The sequence below is a fragment of the Morone saxatilis genome, unplaced genomic scaffold (genome assembly GCF_004916995.1).
Source record: "Morone saxatilis isolate NCDOM2014 unplaced genomic scaffold, NCSU_SB_2.0 Contig24, whole genome shotgun sequence".
NCBI classification, from domain to species: Eukaryota; Metazoa; Chordata; class Actinopteri; family Moronidae; genus Morone; species Morone saxatilis.
Window position 1 is genome coordinate 13,429,422 of NW_023339807.1, and position 16,029 is coordinate 13,445,450.

Below are 16,029 nucleotides of genomic sequence, written 5' to 3' on the forward strand. Positions count from 1 at the left end.
GATAGGATGAGATAGGATAGGATATGATATGATATGATATGATGTGGTAGGATAGGATGAGATAGGATAGGATAGGTTAGGCTAGGATATGATAGGATAGGATAGGATAGGATAGGATAGGATAGGATATGATAGGATAGGATAGGATAGGATAGGATATGATAGGATAGGATAGGATAGGATAGGATGGGATAGGATAGGATAGGATGAATAGCACAGACCATTTTTGATCATTTGTGGGTGGTTTTATGTCTGCTCTCAGCCTGATCATCCAGTAAAGTTCATAATCTCTTAAGACTTAACTAAAATATTCCCCCTTTGAATTTTCTTATAACAATGTTTCTCATGTGGTTTTTCCTCTTATCTATGTTTTTTTGAGTCACTGAATTAGTTTAATGATAGCTCCACTGAGACTTACTTTACTCAGGACAGGCTTTAAAAATAACCTTGACAACTTGTTATCCTCATCTAGGATCTATGTTTGGTTGGTCTCTGTTGCTGGAAGTTTCTCCTTACTGTATTAGACAGTTTGACAGTAGAGAGTGAAAGGAAACATGGAGGGATTAAAGGGGGCAACATGCGACAACAGACTCTGGCATGATTTTTGTGGGCATGCAAAGCAAATTTATACTGTTATTGATATATTTATATAACCACTTAACATCCCTTTCCCCCTTGGAAAATAACCTCATTTCACACTGTAGGTCAGTATCATACTGCATGTATACCATATTAGCTTGTTTGTCATTGAAGTAATATGATGTTTATACTAAATAAAATATTCAGACTCCATGTTTTTTATGGCTGTACCATTTCATCCGCAGGAAATATTCTTTGTCTTATGCCTACTTTTAAACACATTTCTCTAAAATTCTGCTTCACATATTTGGGACCTTTTAAACCTTTGGGATGTTTACTAGAATTGAATATAAAGCTCTGTGGGTTGGAACAACGACTGACCCAGTAGGGACAGCAGGGTTATTTAAAGGCAAATCACTCTAAATTCACTTGATGCATCTTAAAACTTACTGTGATCATAACAAACATGCACTGCGACACATTGAAGGCATGCCTCCAGTTATGATACGCCACAGTTCGATAGTTCTTCCTCACAGTCAGAAGCCAGCGGCACAAAACCTACAAGAAGACAGACATACAGGTGATATATACAGTAAATATATATACAGTAAATATACACAGTAGCACCTGGCATTACAGGATATATTCCAAACCATCACCTCATAGTCAATTTTAAACTTTTGGACGACACCAAGTTCCAGAAACATCCGGAGTGAGGCAGTGATCATAGCGTCATTGTCCAAAGAGAAGTCGTTGAAGTGAAACTCATCGATGCCTAACTCACTGCTCAGGGGGATCTTAGCTGCCTTAGGGGGAAAGGACAGTGCTGTCAATCACACAGTGCCAGCAAGGGAGGAAGTCAAGCACTAAAACACATTGCAGACAGTTTTAAAATTGCACTTCACTTTCAAACACTCACAGGTATCAGATTTTATACATGTCAGAAAGTTAGTATAGTGATAATGTGCATATATCATTGCTGTTTTCTTAATATTCCTATCTAAGTATTACCTTGAGTCTGTCAACTTCTACCTTGGAACAGGTTGCATGGTAGGACAACATCTGAAAAAAAAAAGAATCATGCCAAACAAATATATCACAGTTGCGTCATATAGAAAATGTATTCTGACGCTGATCACATGCTAATAAGGTGAATGAAAACCTTAAAGACATACTCTGAAAAAGACTTACTGCTGCAAAAGATAATCAATATGTTCCAAGAATTCTGACATGATCTATCATGTTACATAATCAGGATCAAATAAAGTGCATTTATTCTTTTTATTCTTTTTTGCTATATTTAGGGTCTCCTGCCAAAAAATGAAATTCATCAGGTGTTTAAAGGAACAACAAAGATTATGTGACAGAAATACAAGAGTGCGTAATGCCTTTGATGAGAGGTGAGCAGACTAGCACATGTATTTATCATGAATTATTGAAAGCAGCTGAAATATTTATGGTAGAGAAGCAGTACCATGTTTGCTGAGGATAATGTAACTGCTAAGGTTAGATACCGGGCAGTGGAGCACAACACAGATGGAGACACTAATGAATGCGAAAGTCTGTTAAGATTAGCATTAATCAGTGACGCCACTTCAATCACTATTTTATCATACATTCATTTTAGATGAGACAATTAGATGATTTGTAGATGTTAAGGGGTGTAATAAAAGTCTGCTTTACATTATTAAGATTTACATTAATTTAGATTGTTTGCATTTATTTTTTGTATGATCAGTCATTGAAAATCTATCATCAAGACTGCTTGTGTTAAGTTCATCAGTAATCTTAATGATTGTTAAATAAACCAACTTCAATAAGTATTTCTACTGTATATAAGTGCATATGTTTACGTATATATGCAATAATGTTTGTTTGAATGGAATATAGTTTAAATACTGGTAATATATTCATTGTACGTCCATCAAGTGCTTTGAAAAGACTGGTTGCTAGTGGATGATATATTTCTGTAACATACTTCATTAAAAAAAGATTATATTGTTTACATTCATTGATTTATTGTTTTGTTTTGTTTTTTATTTGCTGTTCTACATTTTTAAACATCTTTATTATTTTTTGTAATTTGTCACAGGAATAATAGGAAAATAGAAACTATTGACAGAATAAAAACAATGTAGAAAACAAAAAGAAAAATCTAAGATAAAATCCAAAATAATTGAGTGATGGTTAAAAATAGGAGCACAACGTGTCTTACATCCAGTGCTACAGACTGCTTGGCCCATGTCTTCTTTACTTGATTGTACATCATAGTGTTGTTGATTCCAAGTCCACAGAATATCACAAATGCCTGTACAAGAAAACACCAGAGAAAAAACTCATAACAGGAACCTGAATTGGCATGTGTATCCAATGCAACACTGAACACTTAAAACAAAGTATTGATGGAACAGCTGTAATTCAAGTTTTAAAAAGCTAACCTCAAACAGTCTCTGATCGGCATCATTGAAGGTCTTCCTGTCTAGGCGATTCAGAATTTGTGCAACCCCTATAGAAAAAACACATACATAATTGAATGTGACGTGAAAACTAGTTTCCCAGTGAGGACAAATTGATCACTTCTGCTGAACTAACCAATTATCTGATGAGTTCGATTCCAGATAGGGACACATAACACTGATCTGATGTGAAACCCTGAGGCCTGATCCGCCTGTAAAGAGACAGTAACAATGACTGAGAACAGTTAATGTTTGTTTGAAACATTTAGATTTTAAAGATCTTCCCAGGCCTTAATTTTTTCTTTGACTGGAACCAAAATACGACAAATACAAACCCCGAAAAATGCAGTTGTTTCCATACCTCAGCATCAAAGCGTGGGTCCTGACACACGTCACTGATGTTAACAGGCAGTCCTGTGGAAGCCACCAGCTCAGCAATGCTGTTATTGATCAGCCAATCAGAACACGAGAGCTTCTCCATGCTGATGTGGCCAATAACACAAACAAGAGGCAATAGTCAGGTTTGGGCACTTAAATGTGTAACACAACAGCCAAATATTGGGTGCATCCACATATATATTTATAGTGTGTGTTGCTGTGGTGGTATTCCCCTAGTATCCCCCTAGAATAAATAATCATTCTGACTGTCGATCTGCCAGTGTCTTTTTCATAATGTCTCTTTAACCTGATGTCATGGTCCATGTTGCAGAGGGGAGACATGAGCTCAAACGTCTTGGAGAACTTCACAACCTATAGAAGAGATATGTATCATCACAACTAGCAGCAACAACACTTAGCAACAAAGGTAGGAGAGTTTTGCACAAGAAAGGCTACATGGTTTAATGGAAAAGTAAATCTGTGAGGGAGAACAAACTTAAAAGCTGATAAAGAGCCATAGGTCTCACAGGTGAGTCGATGTCTTCGAGGAGAAGCACAGAGCAGCGTTCACATTGCAGGAGGGTCAACGCTCTCTGCATGATCTTCCTAACAATCTTCTCCAGGTCAGTCTGCTCCTCAAACAGGTCGTTGACCACCTCCAGCAGAGCCTGTGACCGCGTCAAAGGACACTAATGACTTATGTTCTTTGCACAGTGTTGACAGTGTTGTTGAAGGATGCAGTAGAATGGTCTTTTCGGTGGTAATATGTTAATGAAAACTACTGAATAATGAATACCCGCTATAAATGTAAGGTATGTTGATGTGTCTACAGTGAAATTCAATTGCTGTTTCCCTGTATTTTTCAATTTAGTGTAAAGACTTGTTACTGTTAATTCTCCAGTGACGAAAATTTTTTCGTAAATGCACAGTTTACAGTTTCTTACCCTACTCCTCTCATACTCTTTGCGAGACTCCGAAAACAACTTGGCATTGGAAATCGATATGCCACAGAATGGTAGATACATCTGCAGTACCTGGGTAAAAGTACAAAAAAAGTGGTGAAAGCTATGCATAATCAGTAAATGTTAGCTATTTGAATGCTACACCAAACAAGAGACAGAGTGTGTAGGGATGGGGGTAGAAAGTCATGATGGAGTTAGTTGTTTTCCTGCACAGATTTCTCTCAAATAGATTCCCTTTTAATGAAGTATTGATTTAGAGAAAAAAGGCATTTAGTAAGACATCAAGAGCCCTAAAATGTCTTGATACGCTGGCAGATCAAGATGTGTTTTTCTATTTTCAGCATCTTTGTTGCGCAACAGTAGTTACTAAATTGTTTTGCTTTAGCTTTATTTAGAGTATGGTTTTATATCCACATACAGCAAAATACTTTGAATGTTTAAATTACTGCAAATTCAAAGCTTTGTTTAAAGTTTATTTCTTTGAAGTAGGGGCCAGAGAACATATCTATTGAGAATAGATGATTTTCCACAACTTTATTCTGCCACCTTGTGGACAAACTGCGGCCTCTCAGTGCAACTGAACTCTTGCAAAGGTGAATAAACCATAAACTGTTTGATGTTTTTATTACTGACTACAAAGATTTATTACACCTGCATCTGTCAGCAGTTGGTTTTCTTGATTTTTTCTTTGCAATGTATTTGCCCAGAGTGAGCCAGATTAAACGAGCACCTTTACTTTTTTTATTGCCTGGGCAGTGCTGTTCACATGTGCGAGATACACAATATATTATTTACTAATCAACAAACTGGGAGGATGAAACTGAACTCATAAGCTGTGGAACTGTAATTGAACCTACAACATACAGATCCTAGTAAACCAATTTCAAGTGGAGTGCTCATGAAGCAATTGAAAGTGTATCAACTCAAAATGTGTTTCCTAAGTGTGCGTGTATATGGCATAGCCAGACATAGTTAATGTTCCACACTTGAGTAAGAGTTCGACCTCCTCCCATCATATTTCTAGCATTTTGCTTCCGAGGGAACACTTTGCCCCTCTCCACAGCCATTAAGAAGATTCACAGTACAAATAGTGTTTTTCACTGCATGGCTCAAGAGTTTCTGTGCAATAAGTGTGTATAGTGGGAAGGAGAGTTTGCGCTGCTTCACAAGAATCCAATTTTAAATCCATCTCTAAAGTGCCATTAATGGTCAAATCAACTACAATAATCCAGAAGTTGAATAGCCAATAAAATGTGGTGCGGGGTGTGTACTATAAATGTTTTTGCAACTGAGGGACATGATCAAGCCTCACCTTCTCATCATCCTCAGTAAAGGGAGTTCCCATGGGATTTTTGTTGATTGCTTGTACAACACCAATGACTTCTCCATCACTGTTACAGATGGCCATACAGAGGATGGACTGAGTCTTATAGCCTGTTAACTTGTCTATCTCATCACTGAAGCGGTGGTCCTGGAATAGTGGTCACATAAAACACATATTACACATGTATCGAAAATGAGTCCACATTAACACACAAATACATTAATTGTGCTCAGTAAATGCCCTGTATGACCACATTCCTACAACATTTGGGTTTTACGCGCTTGTGTCACGTACAATAAAGCAGCCATGACGCACAGGTCTGATTATTGCCTATTTAAATTCACGGTTCTGCAGGATGCCTTTTGTTTTTACTATGGGCAGAAACCCTCGCTGACACATATCGAGACTATTGCAATAATAGACCTCAGGGGGATCCGCATCATCCAACATCATCATGTTGCCTTAGCCTCCCAAGCAGCCCAGGGCCATGATATAATGATGATGTGGAGCGCGACTGGTGGCGTATCACACGAGATGTGGCTTGTGGGAAGCTGCGAGGATTATAATGCTTGCTTTCCTGCCTTTTTCTTTGATTTTTATAGTGGTTTTATTCTGACATGACTGTGGCAATTAGCCTACTTGGCTTTTCTCCATTTCGTCGAGTTGAGCGACCCCTTCGAGGAACTTCAAAAACAACTAATTAAAATGCAAAACAATTTTCATGTAGGAATGTGGCGAACAGGGAGTTTACTGTCTATGTTCAAGTTCACTCCCAATGGTGAAAAAACCACAGGTCTCATCCCAACACCAGTCATACATCGCCTATCAATAGCTTCATTTACTGTAAATACGTCTGCATGAACTTTTGTAAAAGTATAACAACATGTAAATATCATATAGATATAGACCAGGCTCATATTTACCTCATATGCGTTTGAGATGTTTACAGTTTCCCCATGTTCTGCCACATATCCAATGATACCCTTTCCCCATGGCACTTGCACTTCATTGGAGTTTAGGGTGCTGGAGGATGGTCTGACAGTGGTGCCTGAGTGCACATCAAAGAATTTGGACACCAGTGTCCTCTTATGCGCGGGTCCCTCGACAAGGAAGAGCGAACACCTGTCTGCATCTACCAGGATACACACATTGATCAGGATCTTGTAACTGAGGTTTGTCAGATCCAAATCGTTGGAGATATCCTTCACTAACTCCAAGAAAAACTCCCTCTCGTTGGTTTCCTTAAGTCTGTATTTGTAGTCGATGGCACTGGACGCGTACTGGGGCACGCTGACCCTAGACTCCAGCAGGGCGCTCAGGATGTGCGCGGTGGTCGGAGGCAGGGAGCTGGCTTTACGCAGGAGCGCACGGCGCCTCATGCTGGACTGGGATTCGTGTTGGCTCAGGCTCACATGCTCGTCGTAGGTCCGGTGTGCGGTGGTGGCTTTGGACCGGGCAAAGTTCCGTCGCAGCTCCATGTGGGACGATCTGCGCCGGAGCCCGTCCGGGTTGGTCGGCCTGAGCGGGTCCCTGGCAGCGCCGCGCCTCTCCTCAGCTGTGGACACTTTCGACGGCTGATGCTCCTTCAACCATCTGCTTACCTGATCGCATTTCGCCTTTCGAACGAGATACTCCTCGAAGAGATCTGGATGGCAGTCCAAAAACGCCTCTACATCCGAGAAGTCAAACGTTGTCATGGTGAAAGCTGCTGTGAGGACCAAATGAGACACTCAAATGTAACAGAACAAGACTTTGACGAGTAGATGACGGGGGGAGGGGGGGGGGGATGCGCTGCAGCCGAGTCTTAGAGAAGTGATGTCCTCTAAACATTTATTCATTCATCCCCCGTATAGGCAAGTCCACCGTATTCTCCGCTGAAATACTGGGAGCAGAAGAAGTCAGATGGATTCAGTTTATTTGAGAACGGACTGATGACGCCTGAGAGACGAGCAATAGTACAGCTGTCTGTCAAGACAGAGATTGAGCTGTGTCTCTGGGGATTTCTGTGGAATACTATGCAGAGGTGTAGAAAAACAAGGCGCCTACATATTCTCTCCCTAGAAAAAAAACAACAACACCTACAGGACAGGCTGTTGACTAGCTCTCTTTATTCTATACCACCAGAGACACTCTGTGCAGGGCTCCTATCAAAACCGAGAAAAAGGTTAAGAAGTATTTAGTGGCAGCTCTAGACCTAGTAAATGCTTTAGGTTTTTCACAACACAGTGGATAGATAGATAGATAGATAGATAGATAGATAGATAGATAATTAGATAGATAGATAGATAGATAGATAGATAGATGTGTGGTACCTTGCAGTTAAGTGGCTAATTTAAAGACCTTTCTTTTTTTAGTTTATATAATAATTCTTTCAGTACATGTTGAGCTCACATGGTGAATATTCGTCAATAAAATCATGAATCAAATTACAAAAAAAAACTACCAGGTAGTATTTCAGCAGTACTTCAGGGGTCAGTAGGGGCCCAATGCTAAATGTATGGTCTCTAGTAGGCTTTTTGACCCCTGGGGTTAAAATAGTAATTTGCAACACAGATGGAGAAAATAATCAATGTCTGGTTTTCCTTTAGGGAGAGGTGAATTAATTTCTCAGAGTGTTTCAGATGTTATTGATGAGGTTACTATTAGAACTATAGATTAAGTTGGATTTCTGTTGTTGTGTACAACCCTGTAGGGGTTAAGCATCAACCTGCATCTGCACAATAACTTTATGTTAGTGAAATCTCTGCAGGCTGTTGCACATTTACAATGCAGCAGCAAGAAATATAATCCGGAGAGCGGCGGTTCCGCTGGGGCAGAGCAGGGTAATTGGTTACTGGACTTAGCTTAGGCTGCTTGATAGGACTTGGGTGTTTTGCTGAGACTTTGGACAAGGTCTCTTGGGAATCCCAATTAAAAAGCAGAATGCAGAATATGGGTCTTGTGAAGGCCAACAAATGAGACAAACCTTGCTGCTTAGAAAGCAGTCCATGTCATGTCCAGGGAGAGGCAGCTGCATTGATTATAAGTCTTGGTTGTGTGCTGATTGAAAACTGGTATTTAAAGAGTTTTTCCCTATTTCAAAGGGCTTGCAAATGTAGTTAATGTATCCTTTCTATCAACTTTATGAGTAATGAACACATGAACACAATATTTTCTGACATTAGTTTTGTACATTTCACATGTACCTCTTTTCTTTTCTGTGCTTTTCTCACTTGCTCATTTAGGAAATGGTGAAAAATTCTGTGCACCAATCAGGATTTAACTACATTTAAACCACAGTTTGTGGCTTTTTGGTCACTGTTAATAAAATCTAATCAAATCACACCCTCACACAGTCCTGATGAAGCAGATGAGAGTGTAAAGTCTGAATAAATAATTGTTGATTAATTTGTCATGAAGTTTTCAGGGGCTTTAATGTCATGTTGTTTTTATATTACTGTAAAAAAAAATCATATTATGTAGTCAATCCAATAAATGTGGAAAAGAGATCATCAGGCTTTCTGGGGTCCCTTAGTAAATCAGGAAGTCTTTTGATTTACTCACTAGGGGCTGACACAATTAGGTTCTTTAATTGGGACAAAATCTCCTCAAATGGAGTTTGAGGATTAATACAATTTAGAGTCCTTTGATATGAAAAGTTTCAGGAACTCTCCTGACACAAAGCCATTCTTGGCTTCAAAAATTGAGAAATTAATTTGCATTATGGTCACTTTTTTGTCATTTTTAACTTTCATCAGAGTCTTATGTGTAGTCTAGCGTGATAAGTTACTCCTATTCATACAAGCTCAGTCACAGCAGAATAAGAGCACCACGGACAGTGCACGTCGAGCACATCCACTAAATCCTAGAAGGAAATGTTCTACAAAATGAGCACACAATTTCTAAATCAACATAAGAACAGGACAGTTCTCAGACTGAAATTACCTTCTAGATTGCTCCTAAGACTTTCTTTGAACAAGTTTTGTGGCTTTTGTCTTTGGCATACAGTGATAATGTATAAGTCTTTCCATGTTGCATAGGAATGGAGACAACAAAACCTGACTCCTGTAACCGTACACCATCCGCACAAGTATCTGGTGTCAGCATGTCCTGGCCAGACCCAGGTTGATTTTCATTCCACTCCATGCTTAGTTGTATGAGTTCACCAAACTGTGAACATGTAATATTATCAGATCCATGCTTAATGACCAGATGATGGACATCCTGAGCAGTGATTGCACTGGATATGAAAATATTGATATAATATGAAATATCAGCACATCTTGACCACCAGTTTTACACGACAAGGACAAAAATGATTTTCAGAAGGTTACTGTTCATACTTTTTTCTGGTTTTAGCAAACCAAATTGTAACAGTCTTTAGTCTTCAGCCTTACAGCATCTTTTTCAAGTACACCCCCGCTCACACACTATGTGCTGTCAGCTGGATTGGGTATCACCCACTCAGATCCTATTGTTTGTTGTAACAACATCAGTCTGGCAGTCCCAGGTCTCCAAACCCACCTCATTGGTCACAAGTGAAGACGAGGAAGTCCGGTTCTGTCAACGAAAGCTTATACTCTTATCCATTTCGACCGAGAAGATATGCTTCCCATATCTGCAACAGGAGGGTAAAATAGACTTCTTTGGATCTGTGGGGGGTTTTTTGTTTGTTTTGTTTGTTGTTGTTTTTTAGGTTTTTAGGTTTTTTAATTTTTTTGGCAATTCACAACAGGAAAAAATCCCATTGATTTGGTCTATACCACTGCCCAGGTAATTGAACATGAGAGTGTATTTCTTTGTTGATTACTGTTGTGTAATTGCTGTATTTCATAACTGTAAATTGTTAATGTAGTATAAAATAGCCACCGCCGGCTATGATCACATTACAAAATCTTGTGGTAAATACTAATACTAAAATACTACCTTGTGGTTTAATTTCATGTCATTTCACATACATGTATGCAGTTTTATCTATGCCATAACTTGTGCTACAATGCTATTCATGTGTATAAAATTACCACTTATTTTATGAGCCAAGTTGGTTGTGTGACACATATTTCAAATATTTCAATCTCTCATGATCAAACAATTAGACAAAACAACAACACTGATTAGCAGACAAGGTTTCATTTTCTGTATTTTTACAGACTTTTTACAGTCACTATTCCCTCTGTTGGAGTCAGAGCTCAAGTGGCCAGATGGAGCCCATGTCCCCACTAAACCACAGCACCCCATCAGATTTAAATGGCCATTATCACTTTGGTTATGGAGGAGGCATCATATCTGAGTAAGTACAAAGACAGTTGTAGAATTAAACATTTAATACATCCAGTGTAGCAAAATTGTGCTCCTGTTTTACTTTCACAGGCCCATCACCAGTCTGCATCGTTATGACAATACTGGCAGAAAGAAAAGTAAAGTTCGTCTCAATGACCAGCTGTGAGTACCCATTGATTTATCCTAAATATAGTCATTATTAACACATTTACTGAAATGTCAACCAGAATGATAACATTCATTTTGGTTATTTTCCCAGCATACCAAAACCAACTGATATAAATATGGCGTGAGTACTTTCTGGGATAACTTTTTCTGTAGACATAAACAAATAATAAACTGATTTCTTCTTTTTACAAGCTTACCATTTGCATTTACGGTTTCTTGTGTCTTTAATGCACTTTAATTTCCTGCTACCTCTAACAGGGAGAAAATTATAAAGATTGCAACTCCAAAAGAGCATCCCTATTCATCCCACATCTCCAAGTTTGCAATGTTCCCATCATTCCGCTCTCCAGATGACCCTGAAACAGGAGTCAGAGCAGCTTCCCAACCTTTTCCCAACCCCATGATCCCAAATAGTGCACCGGACGTCACTCTGCTGAGCAAAACTATAGGTAAGAGGGCCACATACGTATAGTGGTACAATAGAATAGGTGTTTCCTGGGGAGGTCTAAGATATCTTTATTTCCATGCACAGGTAGTCCATATCGACATGAGATCTTGGAGACATCCATGAAAACCAGGAAGAAAGCTGTTATGTGGCCTGGAGAACAAGGCTTCTTGGAGGTGAGTAATGTGGCTTCACATTATCTTTGAGTTTATCCAACACGTAAAATGACAATAGTTAAAATAACACCTTTCCCCAGCATGCAAAGCCATTGAAGGGAGAGAACCAGGTTTTCTACCCCACTCCTCCAAAGACGGTGCTGCCCAACCCTAAACTTCGTGACTGGGATTTGTCGTTGTCTGAGCGGACAAGCAACATGCTAAAAAATTTGGAGAGGACACAGTGGGTCACCTCTTACCAAATGCACTACACAGGTAAAGGAGCCTAAAGACTGTTAAAATGTTAGTGACTGTACAAAAATGATAAGGGTATTATATTTTTTATATAAGACCCTAATATTTGTTATATTATATGTTATATTTTTTTATAAAAACAAAGACCTTCCCAAACTTTGGACTATGCTGTTGATTTAAAAAAAGACAAAACATTTGAAAGCTGTCCCTATCGCAAGGGAAGGAATAACCCATCCACTGCTCTCTCAAAGAAGTTTGACTACCGTCCCTTCAACCAAAAAATACCCTCCTTATTTTCTGACCCCTTCTCCTCCACAGTTATTTTCATCCAGTACCTTAGCAGGAAGCTGAAAAACATATATAAGAACACTATACATTTTGCTATCTGAAATTATGAAAGCCTGTGTGTACAGACACTTTGCAAAGTAATAAATAATGCAGTAATGGAATATGCATGATTTGAACATCAATAACCATTAATATTGTAATAATAAATATTTGATATTTGATTTTTCTAAGGATCGGGGCCAGTGAATCCTCTAAAGATAGATGACTTCAAGGAAAGAATTAGTGACGTCACTGGGATGAATTCACACACTGCACCACTGGTAAAATCCTTGAGAACATTGTACTGTTTTACAGTAACATTAACAGTGTGCAACCTTAATCCTAAAATGTGTTCCTTTACCTACAGAGAGAAAAGTCCTTTCCTGTGTTTCTTCCCTCTAAACCGAGAAAAGGGTGTAGAAGAATACAGGAGAGGAGAACATGCACTCCCACTGCTGCTGAAGCTCCAAACCAAGGCACTGTTTCAGCTACTGTAAACCAATATAGGCCACAAGAGATCACAGCTAAACATAATGAGGCACCACATCCAAACCAAAAGGGGCATAGTCAATCAACGTACAGCACTGGCTCCACAGAAGCTGAGCTGTCCCAGGAGGTCTTACACAAACAACAATCTGAGAGCAAAAGCACTGCATATGAGGGCAGAGAGAGAGAAAACTGTAAAGTCCAGTTTATTGATAGTCCTATGCAAGTATCTGTGTCACAGAGCAGCCAAGAGGCTAACGCTGACTGGACCGCAAACACAGAGCAACCCCTGGACCTGTACAACCGCCCACTTTCCCACGAGGTTGGCAGAGAGAAAAGCCTGATCGAGCTGTGTGTAAAGGAGGAACCAAGTAGCAAAAAGGAGTATTTTAAAACTGGTAGAAATGTATCTAGCCTTAGTCAGTCAGCTGTAGCCAAAGACCTGGCAGGTATTGAATCACATACTGAGTTATTATCAAGGGCAGCTTCAGAGCAGGAGAAACTGGCAAAGGGCAGAGAGCTGCAACGCAGTACCTCTAACCCCTGCATCCTGCCGAGGCCTCCTGTGCTGCCCAGCATTTGCCCTGTGGACAGAGTTGGGACTGTGTGTACAGAAGGTGCAGCACCTCTCAGCCTCCTGAACCTTCAAAATTCATTCAGTAAGTCGATGGCCCATCGCAACTTTAACAGCTCAATCACACGCGCTGCTGTGAACTTGAGGGACAATGTAGTCGCAGGGAAAAAACATAATTTCTATGGGATCAACTGTAACTACCTCCATGGATAACCTAATGGACATGAATTTTAACACCCTGGAAGCAAATAAATTGTGTGGCAGCTTTTTGGCTTCCCTAAGTCACAATTTATCTTCCATCTCATTTTCTTTTTTTCTCTTCTTTCATTTTTTTCTACCAAGAAATCGAGCCAGAAAGGAATTCAATATACCTTTGTCCTGTTAGGATATGTTCTTATGAGTCGTGTGATTCAAGCATCTAATCTGCCTAAAATACACAGGAAGAATTAACTTTTAATTTTTAGATCAGAATTGGAGCAACTTGAATATGGTTTCTTGAACCATATACAAGGTTCTTGACATTTGTATTTCCTATCTGAAATTGTTAACCTTGAAAAAAGCCTAAAACATTCAGAGGGGAAAACCACATACATCAAAACACACATTACATACAGTCGTACACTGGTTGACACAGAAACAGAGATTTACTATAAAGGCTGTAAGAGTTCTCATACGCTAATAAATTAAAATATCTTAAGTCTGTGTTTTTTTTTTAAGTAACTCTGCAGACTGTGAATTCAGTCCGGCCAGTTTGGAAATATTGTTAATTTGTACTTTCTTTCTACACTTTTCATTTGCAATATTCATTAGAGCTCAGGATGTATTATACAGTAATAGTCTTATATAAGGCTCCCATAAGCCACAGCCAATTGTAAGGGTAAAATAAAGGAAACAGCCTTCAAAGCTCACTTGTGTGAGTTCAGTCTGCCAGCACAGTCCACACAGAAGGAATACTCAGCAGCAGTAAATTCATAATGCAGCACAGATGAATACTTTGCTGTCCCCCCTCTCATTTTACAGAGCAGAAAATTTGTATAAAGTAGATTCCCCCCCCCCCACAAATGTGACACAGAGTTCACAGTTGGCTGTGTTATGGAATCCATCTCTTTGTATTACAGGTGCTGCAGTAACCTTCAAGCTCGCCAGTGTGAAAGAAAAACATGCCTTTTCAGTCAGGCTGACTCGCTATGAAAGGTTTTTTTTGTGACATTAAGTCCTTGAGCAGCAAGCCTGCAGCCTTGAGAGATATAACAGCCTCTCATTCAGGCTTTTAGAAAAATAAAAAAGACACAATGATAATGGCTCCTACAGCAAAATGAATATTGTAGACAATCTCAAGTTGTGAAGCAACTTCTAACAAGGTTACTTCTTACAGGCAACCAAGATAAGATTGGTTTTGTTGTTGAAATTGTTGTTTTTGTTTATTGTGATTGTGCAACAAACCTCAGGCAACACTTCATAATAATCGTATAAATCATATACTTAAGTCTAGCAAACTAATGCATGACTCATGATGAATTAATGCAGGAATTAATGCAGGGTGTATCATGAATTCCCAACACAAACAAATTATAAAGACACTATGACTTTTTGTGATTAGATCACAGTTAAGCAATGTTAATTCATACATTAATTGATATGCAACCAAATTAGCAAGATTCCAGTTAAATCAAAGTTTATTTATGCATTTGCCTCTCTGAAAAAAGGCTTCATATTTCTATGAGAATAAACCCAATGGTATTTTTGATACATTTACAAAATGATGAATGGTGAATGATCAGGTATGTTTAAGCTCCACTTCTTTAAAGAACAGAAACACAAAATGTAAGGTCCTGAAAAACAAACCTTTATGCAATAGGAATTCATCTAATTGGTTGCATATCAATTATTGTATGAAGTAACTATTAATTTTATCTATTAAGTGTGAACTAATCACAAAAAGTCATAGTGACTTTAGCATTTGTTAGTGGTAAGCAGCAGGAATTTATGGAGCATCCTGCATTAATTCATGCATTAAATCATCATGAGTCATGCAATAGTTATGTACGACTTAAGTATATGATTTTATACCATTATTATAAATTTATACCAAAACTTGTACTGTCGTATTCAAGGTCATATACATTTCTAGAACTACGTAGTCACTCGTCATATACATATGCTAATCTTTTTACATCTCAGAACTTGTTTGCAAAAGATTCTCTACTTCTTTGACTACGTTTCTCATTATGTCATGAGCACAACAGAAAAGCTGTGATTCGGCCAAGTGTCCAGCAGGTGGAAGTATATCACCATTTACGGCCCCCAAATTCGTTATTTATCACTCTGATTTCATTTCATTTTTCTGATAACAGTTGTCTAATCATTTTGGTGGTTTCGACATCATTTCACTATTCCATACAGTCAGTACAAAACAGAAAAGAGTAATTCCACTCCTTCGTCGCACAAATAGAGACGCGGATGTAAGATCCAATTAAAACTGTAATTAAACAATAAGCTGTTTAAAAAAACAGAAAAAGAATTTAATTACTTTGCAAAGTGATGAGTGTGACTCTACTTGCGTGTGTCCTTGTTTGGGGTCCTCCTATGCCCTCGGCGCGTCATGGAAAAGATGCTGTCAATGACACAACCCCCGCCCCTTTGGGGGGGGGGGGGGGGGGG

At 38.9% G+C, this 16,029-nt stretch overlaps 1 protein-coding gene across 1 annotated transcript in view; it reads right to left on the reverse strand.

Annotated features, from left to right (window-relative positions):
- Positions 1-7,396, reverse strand: part of pde11al (phosphodiesterase 11a, like) — a 10,904-nt gene extending 3,508 nt beyond the window's left edge. The window contains exons 1-12 of the mRNA XM_035672162.1: positions 6,623-7,396; positions 5,688-5,846; positions 4,358-4,447; positions 3,941-4,081; positions 3,721-3,785; positions 3,397-3,517; positions 3,172-3,247; positions 3,018-3,085; positions 2,795-2,887; positions 1,591-1,641; positions 1,239-1,385; positions 1,030-1,137 (exon numbers count right to left, since the gene is read on the reverse strand). Of these exons, the coding sequence (XP_035528055.1) occupies positions 1,030-1,137; positions 1,239-1,385; positions 1,591-1,641; positions 2,795-2,887; positions 3,018-3,085; positions 3,172-3,247; positions 3,397-3,517; positions 3,721-3,785; positions 3,941-4,081; positions 4,358-4,447; positions 5,688-5,846; positions 6,623-7,396 (1,893 nt within the window). The remainder of the gene's footprint in view (positions 1-1,029; positions 1,138-1,238; positions 1,386-1,590; positions 1,642-2,794; positions 2,888-3,017; positions 3,086-3,171; positions 3,248-3,396; positions 3,518-3,720; positions 3,786-3,940; positions 4,082-4,357; positions 4,448-5,687; positions 5,847-6,622) is intronic.
- Between the last annotated feature and the right edge of the window lie 8,633 nt (positions 7,397-16,029).